This window comes from Meriones unguiculatus, chromosome 5, assembly GCF_030254825.1.
Source record: "Meriones unguiculatus strain TT.TT164.6M chromosome 5, Bangor_MerUng_6.1, whole genome shotgun sequence".
NCBI classification, from domain to species: Eukaryota; Metazoa; Chordata; class Mammalia; order Rodentia; family Muridae; genus Meriones; species Meriones unguiculatus.
This window is the reverse complement of record NC_083353.1, coordinates 111,541,860-111,561,367: the sequence shown is the minus strand read 5'-3', so window position 1 is coordinate 111,561,367 and position 19,508 is coordinate 111,541,860. Positions and strand designations below refer to the sequence as shown.

General features: G+C 49.3%; 1 protein-coding gene across 12 annotated transcripts in view; it reads left to right on the top strand.

The window, feature by feature from the left end:
* Positions 1–19,508, top strand: part of Mical3 (microtubule associated monooxygenase, calponin and LIM domain containing 3) — a 184,564-nt gene that overhangs the window by 68,840 nt on the left and 96,216 nt on the right. For all 12 annotated transcript variants that reach the window (XM_060384113.1, XM_060384111.1, XM_060384110.1 and 9 more), the window contains 8 exons: positions 8,780–9,120; positions 10,789–10,996; positions 12,990–13,106; positions 13,484–13,585; positions 13,967–14,122; positions 15,005–15,105; positions 18,018–18,275; positions 18,493–18,608. In XM_060384113.1, coding sequence (XP_060240096.1) covers positions 8,857–9,120; positions 10,789–10,996; positions 12,990–13,106; positions 13,484–13,585; positions 13,967–14,122; positions 15,005–15,105; positions 18,018–18,275; positions 18,493–18,608 — 1,322 coding nt within the window. In that variant the 5' untranslated portion in view covers positions 8,780–8,856. The remainder of the gene's footprint in view (positions 1–8,779; positions 9,121–10,788; positions 10,997–12,989; positions 13,107–13,483; positions 13,586–13,966; positions 14,123–15,004; positions 15,106–18,017; positions 18,276–18,492; positions 18,609–19,508) is intronic.

The following is a 19,508-nucleotide window of genomic DNA, read 5'->3' as shown; positions in this document are numbered from 1 at the left end:
TCCTCATCAGTTGCCAGCCACTGTGTAGTTAGAGCCCCTTGACAACCCACTGTTCCACAGGACTTAATGAAGTGCCTGCTGTGTGCCTGGACCAGGTGCAGAGCAGAAAGGAGCCAGCCACGTGGAGGAGGAAGCACTTGGAATTATCTATTGCCTGTGTCCCTCCCTCCCCCACACTCCACTACCCCGTCAGTGGCATTTTCTCCCCAGCCCGACTCTCGCACCCCTCTCTGCTCTGTGCATTTTAAAGAAGGGTGGCTGAATGAAACTCATCTCTCCTGCCTGAGTTCCTGCAGTGAATAGGGGTGCGTGTGCTGGAGCCTGCTGGAAAATGGTGACAGATTAGTACTGTTTTAACTGCTTAGCCTTTCAGAGGCCAAGAGGCAGCATTCCTAGGCAACTAGCCGTCCCTTGCTTCCATTTATGAAAGGCCCCATTCGTAAAGAGTAGATGCCCTGATAAACTGTGATAGGGAGAAGAATCCTGCACTTCATATTCTTGCTAAATGTGCTTGAAGCTACTTATCCACTGCTACTCATTTTGATATGCAGCTGTTATACCAAGCATTCATCTTCTAGCAGATTCGGCTACCCGTCCATTTGAAGGATCCTGAGTGCACATTGTGCTGAGCCTTCATTTCTGAAGCCTAATTTTCAAACTGGCTAAGACCACAGTTTGTAGGCAGTTCCAACTCTAACAAGGCTTCGGGGCTCCTTGAGGTCTTCTCGCTTTCTTTTTTAAAAGATTTACTTATTTTTTTATTTTCCGTGTATCTGTGAGTGCCTATGTGTGTGTTTGTGTACCATGTGTGTGCCTGGTGCCGGAAGAGACTAGCAGAGGGGCCAGATCTCCTGCAATGGGAATTATCGGTGATTGTCATTTCCTGTGTGACTGCTGGGACCTCAGCCTGGTTCCTCTACAAGTACTTTGAACTGATGACCCGAACTTCTCGAAGCTACAGCTTACCTTGAACAAAATGGAGGAGCTAGGGCTGGGAAGATGGCCCAGTGCTTGAAGCACTTGCTGTGAAGGGAAGGTGCATCAGAGTTCATAGTTCACAGGGTGGGTGTGCTGGTTGTCTGAAATTCAGCGTCAGAAGGCAGGTATGCAGGACACCCCTGGAGGACGTTACCCATTGGTACCAGCCTCAATTGGGAGTTCTGGGCCTGAGAATGATGGCATCACTTCCAGGAACAGCTTCAGTGAGACAGCTTAACTTTATTCAGGGGAAATGAAGAGACTATAGAGGATGGGTGGTATTTGAGGCATCATCTGACAGGTACCTGCAGTGTGCTTTATTTGCATTTCGGCAGCATGGTCCTGTCATTTGAACAGGCTCACAATACCTAATTATCCTATGGGTAGCAGGGGGAGGGCGTTTGCAGGGAAAGTTGAGTTATAAGTTATGCTCCAGATATGGTTAGGTGTCTGTGCCTAGAGATGCTCTCCAGACAAAGTCAGGCAGAGAACAGGACCTCTGCTGGGGGAGGGGGTCTTCTGTTTGTGCCAAGCTCAGAGATCTGGACCTGGTGGGCTGGGACCTTAAACAGCAGGGTCCTTCGACAGAGACGTTGTATCTCCCGAATGGAAGTGCGGCCAAACTCATACAAATGTCATTCTTTTAGCTCTCCCTCATATTGCTATCACCATACCTTCTAAAACCAGCAGAGAGGCAGAGCAGTGACAGAACAGAGACTCAAGTTAGACTCACTTAGGGGACAAACCTCCATTCATGGTGTTTCCAAAGATTTTTAACTGAGGCAAGGAGACCCTGGGTGAAGGCAGGACCGTAGCACTGGCTGGCATCTAAATAAAAAGGGAACACAGGGAGGGGTCTCCAGCATTCACCTCCTGACCTTCCCAGATGGGAGTCAGCTCTCTCGCCACAACTGAGAGCTGCTCCTGCTGCTGTCTTATCCACCCTACGAACTGATCATGTCCTCTGCACCATGAGCCACAATAAGCCTTCTCCTTCCCTGGCTGCATCTCACCAGGCATCTGGGCACGGCACCGGGAAAGGCAGTTGATTATTAGACATTTTTATATTCATTACCTCTGTTTCTTCAGAACTCAGGTTCTTTTCATTTTACAGATAAGAAGGCTGCAAAGCACAAAGCCTGTAAACATTTTCTTCTTGGTACTTGTTTTTCTGTGGGTTACTTTGGGCAGCGTTGAGTGTGTTGGTGGTGGCTCTGGGTTTTGGGGGTATTTGTTCTAGATGCCTCGTGTGTGTTTTGGGCAGCAGAATGTGAGGCAGAGGTCACTTTGTTTTTGGCTCACTTCATTTCGCAGTTGCTTAAGTTTCTTTGTTTTCACAATGGAATAGGTTGTTGGCAGAGAAGCAATAAAAAAAAAAAAAAAAACAGAGAAGTTATAACCGAGGTCAGGCTGTTCTTGAGAATTAGAGACTTTTGAAGAGAACCCAGAGGTCATGAGATCTCAGCGTCAGTGGAAAACCTCTAGGGGAAGTCTCTGTAAATCTTCTCCCAGTTCTTCTTCACCTTCTCAGCCATGAAGGCTCAGGCAGGTGCTTTACCATAGGGTCATTCGTTCAAAAACGGGGCTGCCTGGCTCCTGTCCTACACACACCAACTCTGCAGAAACATGTCGTGTGCCTACCACAGATCAAGCTATGGCTACAAGACTGGCTGCAGTTGTGAGGAAGCTCACTGTTAGTTAAGAGAGATAGTGTTGTGTTTGCAGAATGGCAGGGCATACAAAGGCTGCCCCAGCATGCCTAGGATGCACAAAACGGGAAGGGGCACCACGGGGACAAGACTGATGCACGTTTCTTCTCAGTCCTGTTGGATGAGTTTGATGCTCATGAAAAGCATGAAAAGTCAGGAAAGATCCTAGGATAGAGCACATTGAGAAACTGATAGGTGTGGAATTGACATCTCTGTGAAAAACCTTTAAGAAACCAGGAACAGGAGCTATCCCAGCTTTAGAGAAGACACTCATGGAAAAACTCACAATAAATATGCTCACTGGTGAGGACGCAGTACATAAAAGCCGTGCTTGGTTGTGAAGACCAGACGCTTCCACCGCTAAGGTCGGGACCCAGGCTCAGCTGCCTACCCTGACTGCTTCTGTCTGTTGGAATGTTGGAAGTTAGCCAGGCAAGAAAAGACGCCCACACTGAGAAGGCGTAGTCATCTCTGTTGGTGGGTGATATAGAGTCTTGCGCTCAGGAAAGCCCAGGGATTCCATCCGCACCTCCCAGGAGAACTAAGAGCAGACAGCAGTGGAAGGTCAGCTGTCCTCTACCCTACAGGGCAGGACCTGCCAAAATTACAAAGGCAATTCCATTTACAGTAGTTTCAAAAAGCATGAAATACTTGAGAGTTAGCCAAGAAAGCAAACACCAGATACAGTGAAAACCACAAAACATGACTGATTGACATAAATATAATCGAGAGGATACCCCACATTCTTGTGTTGAAAGGTTTAAGATGTCAGCATTATCCAAATAATTACAAACAAGAAACTAAATTCAAATTCCTCGGGGCCCTGCATATTCAAAAGACATACAAAGCTTATTTTAAAGACATACAAAGCTTGGGGAATTTCAGAAATTACCACAGAGCTACAGTGATCGAGCCAGGCCTGATGGCACACCTGTGCTTCCTACTTGGAAGGTGGAGACAGGAGGTTCAGGAGCTTAGGTCAGCCTTGGTTGTGTAGTGAATTAGAGATCAGCCTGAGCTAAATGAGACTCCATCTCAAAAACAAAACAAAACAAACAAACAAAAAACAAAACAAAACAAGCAAACCAAAGGAGTTGAGGCAGTGGCTCAGTCAGTGGAACATTTTTCATACAAGCAGGAGGACCGGAGTTCAGGTCCTCAGAGCCCATGGTAGCAGTGATTTGCAGCTGTGGCCCTGGCACTGGAGCTCTCTGCCCAGCCTGTCTAGCCAAAACCATGCAGCCACCACCACGGTGCATGTAGCTCCCTGTTCCCCTCCGCTGTAGGCCCTGGCAGCCACGGTTGTACTTTCTGCCTCTGATTTTCACTATCCTGAAATTCTCACTGAAGTGCTATCACGGAGCATTTTTGCCTTTGTTCATGGTGATGGTTATGAGAAGGGAATCACTCCTATCCCAGGCTGGCCTTGAACTGCTAACTCCCCTGCCTCTGATCTCCCAAGTGTTGGGATTACAGGCATGCACCACCAGGCCTGGCAGGCTACGTCTTCTTGTATTTGGTTGATCTTCCTTTATCCATGTTTTAGTCTATTCCAGAATTTCCTTTTCGAGATTGAATAACAATAATTAGAATAATAACAATAATGATGATGGCGATGATGTGTGCATGTCTGTACGCATGTGTTCAATTTCCTTCTCTAGTCACCGGTTGATGACTTCCGTGTTTTATCCATTGTGAATAACACAGCTGAAAGTAAGAGCACAAGATCTTCAAGATGTTGAAGTTCCGGACTTGAGGTTGTTGCATCGTAAAACATTTCTGTCTCTAACTCTTTGAAGAACCTTCATACTGTTGAATTTGAACGTGCTTCCTTGGAGCTGGAGCCTTATCTCAGAGCTGTGAGCTGCAGAGCTGAGAGCAGTTACAGGAGACAGGGAACCCCGGCCCAGAGGTCTCCCAGTCAGGCCTCTGGCTGCCCTCTGTACCTGCAGCCCAGTCACTCAGCTGCAGAAAGACCTGTTTGAGAAGGCAGCCATCCTGGTGATTTGGGTGTGATTTCAGGACCAAATCACAGACGCTGAATAATCTGAAATGCATTTCACGCCCATTTCCTCCTAACGGTATTCTAAAGGAAGCACCCCCGGTCACCTCCTTCCAGGACCTTTTGAGATACATGAGTGCCCATGGAGTGGGCCTGCGAAAGGATCGCTTCCTAGATGGCCTTTTGGGTTCAAGATTTGTATACCTACTGGCATAAGTGCATGAGGTGGGCCTGTTCTTAGAATGTGAATCTTCCCTTCACACCTCTGTTATTTTTGAGACAGGATTTCTTTGTGTAACAACCCCGGCTAACCTGGAACTCACTTTGTAGACGGGGCTGGCCTCGAACTCACAGAGATCTGCCTGCCTCTGTCTCCTGAGTGCTGGGATTAAAGGGCCGCTGCCACCACCACCACCACCAACAGGCTAGAGTGTGGTTCTTATTTTTATTCTTGTATTTCTGGTTTTCTTTCCCTTTCCTATTTTTACAGATCATTCTCCTCCCCCACCCTCCCCACCATCTGTTCTAAGAGCTGGGAGTCAGGGCAACCTTTCTTATTATGAATGAAAAGCACACTGCTGTTTCCTGCGCTCTTCCGGGCTACTGTCTCCCCAGCACACTCCTCCACAGCCCAGGAATGTGTAGACTAGATGGGCCGAGTCAGCAGTCAGCTGCCGAGAGACAAAACACACAGGGTGTTGTCGGCTGGCAGAGCCATACAGAAGCTCTGGAAACCTGGCCTGGCTGTTTCTCCCTCCTCAGGTTCCTCACTTCCCTTGCTGCTTTCTGCCACACCTTGGCCTTCCCATCTGCAGGAGTTCTGGCACTTTCTGGCCATGTTTCCTGGTCTCCAGGTTCCTGTGACTATGAGTGTCGATTTTTCCCAGCATGCTAGGATGAGTGGCACAATGGGAAAGGAGGAGACAGGAAGACCGTGATGCCACTTTGACCTTCAGGACACAGGGAGTGACGCTTAACAGGATAGACCCGTGTGCCATTCTTCCTGGCCATTCTCAGTGTGAGTCATAGTGCTGGGCAAGTGCCCTGGGGAGTGAGACGGTCCCAGCGCAAGCATAGCATAGGTGTACGAGGCAGCGCTGTCCAGACAGCTCTGGCAGCCCTGGGCTGTCTTCCTGCTGTGCTCACCTGGCTCACAGAGGTGGAAAGGGAAGGCAGCCCAAGGGACTCTGCCTCGTGTAGTCTTACCCTGGGTGCCTGTTGCATTGTTCCGAGAACCAGCCTACCTCTGTTTATTTGGTGTCATTAGTGCCCCGTAGGTCACGATCCCTTAGCCAGGGCACCTAATACTTGCCTGTCGCTCCAGAGCAGACACTCTGCGCCCTTTGGGGAACGAGGCCGACAATGCTCATGACAGTAGCATTTTATACACTCAAAGAGGGGACTGGGAGGGTTGTCAGTGAAGGTGTGCAGCCATGACAACAGGGCATTGGTTTGGGAATGCCCCGGGGGTGGTCAGCAGCTCTGGGGAAGGGAAGACTCACTCAGCCAAGCGGATGTCAGCTCTGTGGCTAGCGATGCGCTTTGGAAGGTCTTGGCCGAGTCATAGGGCACGTGTGAGCACAAGGGGTGCTACAACTGAGAAAGGCTTTAGAGATCTGTGGTGTGGGCTGGACTTAAGTGTCACACACCCCTGGGAGGCAGAATCACATGGCTGTTTGTGAGTTCGAATCTAGCCTGGTCTCCATAATGAGTTCCAAAACAGCCAGAGCCAAATAGTGAGACCTTATCTCAGAAAAACAAAAACAAACAAAACAGAAAGAAAAAGGAAAGAATCACGTGGTATAAAATCTTGAGTATGCTGGATTCAGCAAGAACTACAAGGGTCTGAGAACACTGAATCCTGCCAAGAGGTACTCAGTGGCCGCCGATCAGGAACAGAGAAAAACAGTTTTCCTTCTTGGCACAGGTAATCAGGCCAGGTGTGTGCAAAATGTTTAGAATGTTGCGTTGTAACACTGGTAATGCTAAGGTGGTTGTGGACATGGTAGGATATGGGGGTAGTGCCTGTCGTCTAAGATCTGTTTACAGTCATCAGTGGTTCTTTGCCACCCTTTTTTCTGCCTCATCATAAAGGCGTCTGGATTTTTCTGCTCTTACAAGCTGTCTTTTGACTGGCTACCACTTCTAAGCTAAGTCTGGACTTGTAAGAAAAAGAATGGGCTCTTTATGGCCTTCAAAATATTGTGCTTGCTGCCACGGCCTAAAATAAACCTGTGTTTAGGGGAGGCCGGAGGTTGGTTCTGATTAATCCCAGGATTTCTTTGATTTGTTTTTGCGTTTCTTTTTCATTTGTGGGTCTGGGGGGTGGGACCCAGAGTCCTGCCTATGAGGAGGTGCTCTGCAGGTCAGCTACAGCCACCATACATTCATGATCGTTATTTTAATCCTGTACTCTTGGCCACATGGCTATCGAGACAGGCTGTGCTTATTAGTAATGTGACTCTTTTACCGTCCCGAGCCACGAGGGCTGTTGAGTAAGTCACAGTTTTGTGGTTAAAAAAGCCAAGTCAGTGTGTATGGTAAGAATCTTGAACTCTTCGGCTTGTTTTCTCTACCGGGAAGCGGGAGGGGACCCGCCAATCACCTGTCCTTCCCACCTCCTCTCTCGAAACCCAAGATGTGGCCTCAGGTGCTTTACTTAACCCTGTGACGTTTCAGTAGGATTCGGAGAAAAGCAGAGCGTCCCTGCTCCACTGAGGGTGTCCTGCTGCTCAGTAATTTGTCCAGAGAAACAGCTTCACTCAGTCTTGGGGTCATCCGTGTCATAGAATTTAGGACCTGTTTCCGAGAAGTGGGTCTATCAGCCACCGGCTTGAGTCCACCCACTAGCTAGTAGGCTGTTCCTTGAACTCGGTACTAAGTATAGTGCATCTTCCTAGCTCTTTCCATCACCCCATCCCCGAGTAAAGCTTCTTCATAGCAGAGCTCTACCCGGTCTCACTTATCCCAGAGGCAGCTGACGGTGCGGTGAGCGCCACAAGTATGCTGTGGCCAGAACTGTTCTGCTCGGAGGACTTCAGGCTCCGAGAACTTCCAGGTCATCATCCTTCGAAGCCGGAGTCCTTCCTCCTCAGAGAATTCAGAGCTGCCGGAGGAAGGCTGAGTCCTGAGGGGCACGCAGCAGCCGGGGCACTCCAGGCTGGGGCGGGGCGCCCTGCACTCCCTGCTGTGTATTTCTAAAGAGCAGGTCCAATACAACACAACACAGCAGAGGTCAGGGGAGGAGTAGGTACAGGAATACGGAAGGCTGCTGTTTCCCACCCATTCAGATGTCTGTCTGCACATGTAAGGAAGCGCTGGTGGGGACTGGTGGGGATGCGGACTCGGTATGGATAGCACCGTTTTTATCACAAACGCGACGGCTGTGCACGCAGCTTCCATGTGCCGTATGCTATGGAAACCTGTGTGAGTCTTATGTGCCAAGTGACTCCGGTGTATCTCCAGCTTCCTAGTTGGCTCTGACTCAGCCCTTTGTCTTTCTTCGGCCCTCTCTTTTCTTACCGTAGTCTTTAAAGAGGGCACCCCACAAATGAGTGCTTATGGTTTTAATCTCTTGGGTTGCTGTAGTTTCTTAGTGGCCTCCATCAGAAAACTGGGAATCATTTTGTTTGTTTGTTTGTTTTTTCGAGACAGGGTTTCTCTGTGTAACCCTGGCTGTCCTGGAACTCACTCTGTAGATCAGGCTGGCCTCAGACTCAGAGATCTGCCTGCCTCTGCCTCCCTAGTGCTAGGATTAAAGGCCTGCACCGCCACCACCCGGTGGGAATCCCTTTTGACTGATTTGTATGAGACCTCCCGCCATGGGACAGCGGGGTGACTTCCCTGTCCAGTGCCCCTTGCCTTCCTTGCCTAGCCGAACGTCTCTGCAGCCCCTGAATTGCCCTCGGTACCATTGTCTCTGTGATCCTGTCACCTGCTAGGCTGCCAGCTCCCCAACACCCATCAGTGCCTGGAGGGTCTCCGTGCACTTCTGTCAGGGATGCCACTGCTGGGGAAGAGGCATGTCTCCTGGGAAAGGCTCATACAGAGAGATGCTGACCATTTCCTTTTCTTCCTTGTTTTCCACTAGATTAAGGTGACAGTGCCAGGTGGATCAGCAGCCATTCCACTGCCCCCTCCGTGGGGCTGTGCCAAGAGTAGGAGAGCATGGAGGAGAGGAAGCAGGAGACAACAAACCAAGCTCACGTCCTCTTTGACCGGTTTGTCCAGGCCACCACCTGCAAGGGGACCCTCAGAGCCTTCCAAGAGCTCTGCGACCACCTGGAGCTGAAGCCCAAGGACTACCGCTCCTTCTACCACAAGCTCAAGTCCAAGCTCAACTACTGGAAGGCCAAAGCCCTCTGGGCCAAACTGGACAAGCGGGGCAGTCACAAAGACTACAAAAAGGGAAAGGCATGCACCAACACAAAGGTAAGGCAGGGTGTGCTCAGGCCTAAGAAGAGGATGGAGGGAGAGCCAGGCCTCAGGCCAGCTGAAGGGGTTTAACTCTGTTACCTGTGAGGATCCTATGGGAATGTGACATCCTGGTTCTTGGCCTGTCTCATTCCCAGAGTCGTCCTCCATACTTAGCACCTGGTAAGGATTTGTCACAGCGTCAGGCTTCTTCCCATGGGTAGTCCAAAGGTCTGCTGTACTTCACAAACAGGGGCCTTGTGAACTGGAGTATTCCTGTTGCTACCCTCACAGTATGGGAAAAACAGTTTCCGTGAAATAGGGTTGGACGGAGACGTGAGATGTACACTACCTGAGCGGGAAGAGGAGTGAGGAGGGAGAACGTGGGCTCACTTGGGTCCGGACGGCAGGGAGGCGCTGCAAGGGACAGAGGCGTCTCCTGCCTTCCTCTTTGAAGAGCTCCTTCAGGGAAGTTTAGGTCAAGTTAGGAAACAAATTAACAGTGGCTTCAGGGCTATGTTATTTTGGCTTTTCCTGACTGTTAATTTATCCTGTGGGACACCTAAAAAGCCCACCCCATGGAGAAATTTGAAGATCTGAAGGCGTGATTTTCATGAATGACTACACTTTAATTTAAAATAAAGTCAGGGAGCTCATAGGCAGACTATTTGCTTCACAGGCCCTGGGTCCCCAGCCTCAGCACCCCCTTTCTCCCCCAAAAAAATCACACACACACACACACACACACACACACACACACAGAGACAGAGGGCACAAAAAATGAGAACTAATACAAAGTCAAAGCCTTGTGTCTTCCTTCTGTTTGTAAAGCTCTTACCAGGGGCTGGAAGGCTGGCTCAACAATTAGGAGCCCTTGCTGCTCTTGCAGAGGACTGGACTAGACTGTCCAGCCCCACACTGGGTGACTCACAGTCATGACTCCAGCCCCAGCAGATCTAATACCTTTCTCTGGGCTCCTTGGGCACCTCCACATATGTTGACATATAAACACCTGTTGTGTGTGTGTGTGTGTGTGTGTGTGTGTGTGTGTGTGTGTGTATTATTTTTTTTAACAATACAAAACTTCTAATGTCAGGCCATCTGATGCCCCCTCTGATCTCTGCTGAAGAAGTTAAACAGATGGTGTATAGACATACACTCAGGCTCACATATACATACAGAGTAAATAAAATTAGATAGATAGATAGATAGATAGATAGATAGATAGATAGATAGATAGATAGATAGATCTTTTGGAAAAGCCAAAGGACTTTTCCATATATGAACCTTTGAAAGTTGCCTCCTGGGAGTCATTTACGAGGTAGACTCAGATATGATTGCCTGGATATAGCTAATAATCTTTCCTTTGGACAGCAACCTGCTTAAACTTCCTCTGGGTCCTGTCTTGATGAAAGATGAGGCTTGATTTCATCTTGATGAAAGATGCTGTTTGTTGAGATGATGACCCATTTATGTTCGCTGATCTATGGGTTCTCTGGGCTGCTCGAGGCAGCCATGCCAGGGTTTGACACTTTTCTGTCCAGCAAACATGCGTTCTTCCTTCGGCTGCTGCAAGTGCTCTGCTGTCCTAAGCAGGCTTCAGGTGTCTTGGTCCTGGAGGATGGCCCTGTCAGTAAATGTTTTGAGAGGGGTGTTCTTCGCCCTGAAAGCAGCTCTATTTTTCAGTGTCTCATCATCGGAGCTGGCCCCTGCGGTCTCCGCACAGCCATCGACTTGTCCTTACTGGGAGCCAAGGTGGTGGTCATTGAGAAGCGAGATGCCTTCTCCCGCAACAACGTCTTGCATCTCTGGCCCTTCACCATACATGATCTCCGAGGTCTGGGTGCCAAGAAATTCTACGGCAAGTTCTGTGCTGGAGCCATCGACCATATCAGTGAGTAACACCAGCTCTTCTTGCTCCCTGGTTCGGTAGACAGAGACAGGTGGGTTCACTGGCTAATTCCTCCTCATCCAGGACCTGCATCTGCCGCCAGTGTTCTATAACCTGCTGACCTCAAGTAGGTTTAAAGGTTCTTACTTGAGGGGGAGGGGGTGGCTGGAGAGATGGCTCAGCCGTTAAGGGCACTGACTGGTCTTCCAGAGGACCCAGGTTCAAATCCACCCACACGGCAGTTCACAGCTGTCTATAACTCTAAGATCTGACACTCTCACATAGACACACATGCAGACAAAACAGCAATGCACATATAATAAAGGTAAGTAAATTTTTTAAAAAGTGTTTTATTTTGTTTTTTTTTTTAAATATTAAATAATTTTTGTTAGTTTGGGTTTCATCCTGGTGTCACATGCCTTTAATCCCAGCACTCAGGAGACAGAGGCAGACAGATCTGAGTTCAAGGCCAACCTGTTCTACAAAGCAAGTTCTAGGACAGCCAGGGCTACACAGAGAAACCCTGTCTCCACAGATTTTTGGTTGGGTCTTAGACTCTTGCTGAGTGCACATGGTATGTGCCATTCTGTGGAGGGGAAGGATGAGCTTTGGAAATAAGTTAGTTTGATTTCGGCCCGTGATGGTTCCTAGTTCAGAGGAAGAAGTACACAGGCTTTGGCTGTGCCCTGTGATCAACCCTCTACCAATGCAGAGAAACGGTGCCTTGGGGACACAGACCCGGGAAACCATACACACACAAGCAAGCGTCATAGCTTGGACACGTGTGCCAAGTCCACAGCGAGAGTCTGTGTGGGTGATGAGCAAAGTCGGGGCCTTGTGTTTTTCTTAAGGTGGCCCTGTCTTTGTGACCGTAAGTGGCTCCTCTGAAACCATCAAGCTAGAAATCGTCAAGCTAGAAAAATCTTCTCACTGTCATTAATGAGGCAGGGAAATGTTAGCAAGGAACATTTGTCCTCAGCTCCTCCATATGTGACCTTGGAAATACACTCAGCCATTAGACCTTTTGCTGTTTGAAGTGGTTGTACCAATTTATCCAACACTAGCTGGCGGCTGCCACATTCCACTGGCAGGAGGAAGTGCTCAGCCCATCTGCCAGGCTGTAATTTGTGAAGCATCTCAGAACCCACAGTTGTCTGCAAAAATAAAGTGTGCACTAGCTCGGATCTCAGCGAGCCTTTGGGAGCGTGACTCAGAAGGGCGAGGGTATGGTCATCTGAGGAGAGTAGCCAGGATGACTTAGCAGGGGACTTACCCGTGCTCTAGCCCATTAGTCACAGGCTGCAGGTAAATTTGGCCTCAAGGGAGGACCAAGGGTCGTTGACTGAGTGGATTTGTGGTCCTTATCTCTGGCCAATTTTATTTTAGATGAGGGACAGGATTTCCATCTCTCTGTGAACCTGGTATTGGTTCCAGATCTGGTGGGGACTCATTAGGCACCGGATATGTTTTATTACTGTGGTCATGAGCAGGGTTGTCGGTCCTTTTGGACCTCAGTTTCCACAACTGTAAGTCCCTGGTGGGGGAAACAGTAAGAGACAGCGTGGGGTTGTGATTTCTTCTGTGCATCTGGTAGCAGTGTGTGAGGGCAGCAAGGAGTCAGAGTGGAAGGCGGATGGTGTGGCCCGTCACCCGTGCGTGCTCCTCTCCAGTGGCTTGCAGGTTCCTCCAAGGGTGTGGGTCCCGAGGATTACAGTGGTTCCCACTGCACCCAGGAGATAGGAGAGTGATTCTCCTTGGCTGTGTTGTGTCTGTCCTCCTGTTAGGTAGGATGGCCCCGTGTGTCTGGAACGTTTCTTCCACTGTTTGGCGTCACCTCTACAACGCAGAGAAAGAAATGAGAACTTGGGAGCCATGTCTCTGCTATGACAGCCTTTGGGAACCTAAGCAGACGTGGGTGGGGGCGAGCCCGAGGGTGAGTGCCCTAGGCCTCTCCCCTCCCCATCCCCTTGCCACCGAGATCTCTGTGTTCTTCTAGGTATCCGTCAGCTCCAACTAATTCTTTTGAAAGTAGCCTTGATTTTAGGCATTGAGATCCATGTCAACGTGGAATTCCAAGGACTTGTCCAGCCTCCCGAGGACCAAGAGAATGAACGTGAGTGGGACAGGACAGAGGGAGAAGGCCTGAGGGCACTGGGTGGGCGAGAGCGGATGAGATGGGGGAGGAGCCAGGAGGACTCACGGGTTGTTTTCAGCTGTGACTAAAGGGGCTTTGTTCACGCAGCCTGAGCTTTTCAGGACTTTTGGGTTACCCAAGAGGCCTTTGACATGGTGTTAGGCGTGGCAGGCATTTGTGTTACAGAAAATAGGAAGGTAAAGAAAGCGTCTTTGTGAGCACTCGACAAAGCTTTCTGCCTGGGGCCGCCCCTTGTTCTATTACATGTATTGCTTTGAGCTGAGATTTGGTGTGATCTGGATGTCTGGGTGTGGCTTGGCCCGGGCTATGACCTTCATTTTGCTTTTGGTCCACAGGGATAGGATGGCGAGCATTGGTGCACCCCAAAACTCATCCCGTATCAGAATATGAATTTGAAGTGATCATTGGTGGGGATGGGCGGAGGAACACCCTTGAAGGTACTACTTTGGCCTACTCTCACAGACTGGGGGCTGACCACACCCAGAGACCACACCCCCAGGAACTTGCAGGTGTGCTGCCCAGTCAGTGCCTGTCAGGGACATTTCCCATAGGACACCAGGAGACAAGCTATACTTAGAGATAGGGTACTACAGCTTTTAGTACAAATGAGCCAGGCACACAGCACCCATTCACTTTAAGGGTAAGCTCTAGTCCTGAGGAATAATCCCATCATTTTGGATTCCACCTTGTCCGTGTCAATGGGAGGGACTTCCTTCGTGAGTTTTCATCCCTCTTAGGTGAGCAGCCTACTTTCCCTGAGTCTGGCCCCCCCATACTCCCTCCTTTGAAGTCCTCACCCCTTCTCCCTTTCCCTCTAGGATTTCGCCGGAAAGAATTTCGTGGCAAGCTAGCCATCGCCATCACAGCAAATTTCATCAACCGTAACACAACAGCAGAGGCCAAAGTGGAGGAGATCAGTGGTGTGGCTTTTATATTCAACCAGAAATTTTTCCAGGAGCTGAGAGAAGCCACAGGTTGGTGTCCGTGCCTCCAGAGCCCAGCGGTTGTGGTGTGGGCCGCCGTGGATGTCACTGCTGTGTCCTCTGCCTTCTGTTCTCCAGTCGCTCCCATCCTTTGTTCTTATTGTGTTTCCGCACTGCTGCTTTCTGGTGTCTGTCCTCAGCACGGTGGCCAGGCTGCTCTGCTCTTGTTTGTTTTGCCTTCCGCCAGCTCATCCCCAGTCCCTTCCTGCTACAGTTTAAGCCGAGTTTGCTGCTGGATGAGCAGGCTGCCCACTGGCACCCTGATTTTGTTGACACTCTGACCTTTGGCATGACGGTTGGCCTTGTCTGAGGTCATCTGAGATCACTGGCAGCATAGCTGGACAGGAGTGGGATTGTGACTGTTTTATGATGGATTGAGTTAGATATTTTGCTGTAATAAAAGAAAACAACAAGAACAACAATAAAACATGTATTCATTTTGTTTTCTAGAGCTTTATTTCTTTCCATTCTATAGATCTTTTAGGTAAACTGAATAAAAAATTCAGTATTTCTCTCTCTCTCTCTGCATTTAGGCATCTATCCTGTAAGAAATGTAGGAGATGCCTCCAGCTTCCTTGATGATTACCAGAGGTTTTACCTGGTCAATACCCCATCATGCCTTCTTGTAGACTCCTTTGTTTTGCTTTTCCCATTCCCATGTTTTTTGTTTATTACTGGTCATTGTTTCTGGGGTAACCTAGGAGGTTGAGTGAGTTATAGTGCAGCAGAAACCAATGGCTCTGCAGGAAGTAAGGGTCTGAGCCTAGACAGCTTTCTTGCCTGGGGCTCTTCAGCCCCATTGTGAGACCAGCCTTGTGAATTCCCTAACGCCCCAACCTCCATGATTCTCATGTGTGTGTCTTCTGGTTGTAGGCATTGACTTGGAGAACATCGTCTACTACAAAGACGACACGCACTACTTTGTCATGACGGCCAAAAAGCAGAGTCTACTGGACAAAGGAGTGATTCTGCATGTGAGCACCGGATTTCTTTCAGGCAACATTTCTGTTGATCTGCTTGACATGATCACTAAGAAGAATTTTATAGTCTGGGCTCTCCCTGGGAGGGAATAAAAATGACACTGAACACATCTGGAAACAAACCCATGCAGTTTATTAGTTTAACTTAAAAACATTTTCCTCAGACAGGAGCAGTGGCTTACACCTTCGATCCCAGTGCTCGGGAGGCAGGGGCAGGCGGATCTCTGTGAGTTTGAGGCCAGGCTGGTCTACAAAGAGAACTCAGGACAGCCAGAGCTATTATGTAGGGAAACCCTGTCTCAGAAACAAACAGACCAAATAGTATATAACAACTTGAAACTAAGAACAGAAGGAGGAGACTAGAAAAGGCCTGTGTGGCCATGATGATGATTAGCTTTGACAGTTCCCAACATGGCCAGTGTCGTTTTCAATAAGCACAACCCCTTCCTCTCTTCCCCTGCCCTGCTCCTCGACTATGTCAGAGAAGTGACAGATATCCCGTCATGTATAATTAGCCAGGTTAGCCTGAGGTAAACAGATTCACGGTGATAGTGAGTTCCAGACACTGCAACCTCTGAGCAGTGCGCCCTCCCACACCCACTCCTCCCTCACCACAATAACGGGGACTGAGCCGAGGCCTTGCGCATTGCTAACCAAGAAATTTGCCGCCAAACTACCTCCCTGGACTTCCTTTCACAGAACTATTTCTTTGGAGACAGGTTCTTACTAAGTCGCTCAGGCTGGCCTCAGAAGAACGCTGTAGCCCAGGCAAGCCTTGAACACGTAGTCCTTCTGCCGTAAGCTCTGAGCAGCTGAGATTACATGCCTGCGCCACCAGGCCCCACCTTAGTAGGTCCTGTTTTGGGGGTCAGGGTGAGGAGTGTTGAACAAAGAAGCACACTGGCTGTTTACAACAGCCTGGCAGTAACTCAGGTTTTCCTGAAATGTGGTTACTAGAGGTCCACGGAACACTGACCCGACCAGATAGGGTGTATTTGAGGCTCTTCCTAATTGACAGCAAAGGCCTGGCGTCTCTCTCCTTATCCCGTTCCAGCTCAGCCTTTCTTCTGAGTGACTAACTGTGTAGGATACCCTGAGCTGATGACCTGAAATCTAAATCTTGGGCTGGCCCCTTAAGGAGCATGGCTGTTGTCTTGCTTGGCCCTGCAGATCTGGATGTGAGAATTACTGTCTCCGTGTGATGAATGGATAGAAGAGGCCTCAAGTGTGCTGTTTCGGCCCTGTGCAGTTCCCAGCAGCCTCAGTGCTGACTCTTAGGGAGCTCTTTGTGCCTGCAGGACGGTAGCACACCAGGCCCCTCAGAGTCAGTCACGGCACTGCTCTATCGAGAGCAGACTGGGGAGAGAGCTGACCAGCACGTGCTTGCGACACAAGTTCCTTTCCACGGTGAACTCGTGGCGTCTGCATCCCAGCGTGGCATCCCTGGGGTGGGTAGGGAGCAGCGAGACAAAGCCCTTGACACAGAGGACTCTGCCAAACAAGAGCGAGGCGTGTTTGGCTAAGTGCCTTATACAGCTGGCTAGTTCATTATCCGGGCTCTTCCCATCACTGTTAGTACAGCAGGTGGCATGCCTGAGGACAGAGCGAAGACTCAGACCAGCCATCCGCACGGAGCTGAGTTATCAATTTAAAGTCAAGTAATTGCAGCCTGGAACGCTGAGGTCTCGTTTACTGGGCCCCCATATTTGTGTAGAATAACAGATTCATATTGCTAAATACTAAAGCCATTGGAGCCACTTAACACTAAATAAACAATATTTGCAGGACCAACTTGAGTGTTTGTTTGGCTTTTGACAGCTCATAGTTGTAATTAAATACCATTCGGGGGCACTTGGAACCCATCGGCCCCTCTTGAGGGGACCAGACTTGACCCAGCGCCCGGGAACCCCCATAGCCTAGGAGGGGGTTCTCAGTTCCTTACCTTTTTGTGCTGTTGGCCTTTTTGTTTGTTGGTGGATTTTCATAGAGCCTTGCAGAATCCTCTCTGTGTGATTTGGAAATCTCTGGCTCATTTTCAGCCGGATCCTTCTCATGTTCCTGGACCTGCTTTTGTTCCACACTGCACTTGTCTTTGCACTAAAGTGTTCTGGGTTTTGTTTTTTTTTTTTTTTTTGAGGTGTGTGTGTGTGTGTGTGTGTGTGTGTGTGTGTGTGTGTAATAAGTCTGAATTTCTTGCCACCAAAAGCTGTCAGACACCTAGATTAAAGTGATTACAGGAAATGCCATAAACTTTAAAATGCCCTTTCGGTTTACAAGGTGCTGTTATGTGCCTTTTGTTTGATAATTGTAAGAACACTGATTGGTCAGAATATTAGAGATTTGCTTCTAGTTTGTGGAAAAGCCAGGTCTTTTTAGGTAGCAAAGCCAGTTCACTCTTGACCAACACCTCCATCCCCACCCCCAATCCCTGGTTTTTGTTTTGCTTTGTTTTTGTTTTTTTGAGACAGGGTTTCTCTGTGTATCCTTGGCTGTCCTCGAACTCACAGCAATCCACCTACCTCTGCCTTTCAGAGTGCTGGGATTACAGGCGAGTGCCACTGCTCCTAGCTGCATTCCCTGTTCTTTTTATTTTATTTTTGGTTTTTTTGAGACGTCGTTTCTCTGTGTGTAGCTTTGGCTGCCCTGGCACTCACTCCGTAGATCAGGCTGTCCTCGAACTCAGAGATCTGCCTGCCTCTTTTTCCCAAGTGCTGGGATTAAAGGTGTGCGCTGCCACCACCTGGCTCCTGTTCTTTGTAATTGGTATAAAAGATTCGGTTTAGGAACATAAAAATATGTTGGGGAAGAAAACGAGGTCATGTTTGATGTTCATTGTGGGTTTCTATGTGGCAACAGGGCATCCCTGCTTGGGCTGCTTCATCTTGGCATTTGCTCTTCCTGGACAGGACTATACAGACACGGAGCTGCTGCTTTCCCGGGAGAACGTGGACCAGGAGGCCCTGCTGAACTATGCCCGGGAGGCAGCAGACTTCTCTACCCAGCAGCAGCTGCCTTCTCTGGATTTTGCCATCAATCACTACGGGCAGCCTGACGTGGCCATGTTTGACTTTACCTGTATGTACGCCTCTGAAAATGCTGCCTTGGTACGGGAACAGAATGGACACCAGTTACTAGTAGCTCTGGTTGGGGACAGCCTCTTGGAGGTGAGTACTGACAGGGACAGAGAACTAAGTGGTAGATGGAGGCCGTGGTGAAGAGGCAGTAGTGATTCGGGGTCAGTCTAGGTATCCAGGGATGTGGGTGAGCAGAGATACCTTTAGAGGAGTTGCACCAGCAAGGGGAAAAGCGATGATGGACGCTGGTGTACTTCCCTCCTTGAGCAGTGGAGTGACTTTAGCTCTGTGTCTATCTCCTTTGCAGCCTTTCTGGCCAATGGGAACAGGAATAGCCCGGGGCTTTCTGGCTGCTATGGACTCTGCCTGGATGGTACGAAGCTGGTCTCTGGGTACCAGCCCCTTGGAAGTCCTGGCAGAGAGGTAATGGGGGAAAAGCTGTGGGTGCCTCAAGATGCTTTCTTGTCTAAGTAGAGGAAAGGCAAGGTACTTGGGGCGCAAAGTCACATGTGCCTCACGGTGATCTGACCACTCTGACCATGCTGCTGTTCTCATAACTCCGAACCCAGACCAACCCTGCCGTTGACATCTGGTGTCTGCATCTTTGTGCACGACTGACTGGTTCTGATTTCTTTCCAGTAATTACATGGCAAATGCACAGAAGCAGCCCATTGGCAGCTGTGTTCTGGAAGCCAGCGTGGCGATGGGGACGTGCTAACAGCAGGTGTTAGAAGTGACCAGCCGAAAGTGAAACACCAGCATGCTCGTGGTCACCTCCTGAACCCCTGAGTGTCAGATGTTTGGAAGCAGATGATTGTAAATGAGGCAAAGGCACTAGGGTTTGCTTGCTGTTTACCCTGAAAAGGAGAAACAGAAGTGCAAGGTTTCCTAGACGAAACTCTTGTGTCCCAGCTACTTTTTTTGTTGTTAATGACAAGATATCAGAGGGACCATCATGGCAGGGAACATGGCACAAGGCACGCAGCCATAGCACTAGAGCAGTAGCTGAGAAGTCACATCTGATCCACAGGCATGAGGCAGAGAGAGAGCTAAGTAGGCCACTCCCAGTGGCCCACCCCTCCAGCAAGGCTCCTGATCCTTCCCAAACAGTTCCACCAGCTGGAGACTGAATATTCAAATATATGAGCCTTTGGGGGGGCATTCTCATTTAAACCACCGCATTTACTCCCCGGCCCCCATAATCTTATACCCATCTCATAATACAAAATTCATTTGGTCCAACTTCAGAAATCCTGTCTATCCAGAAATGTCTGTCAGTCTCAACACTGTTTAAAAGTCCACAGTCTTCCTGAGAGTCAAGAC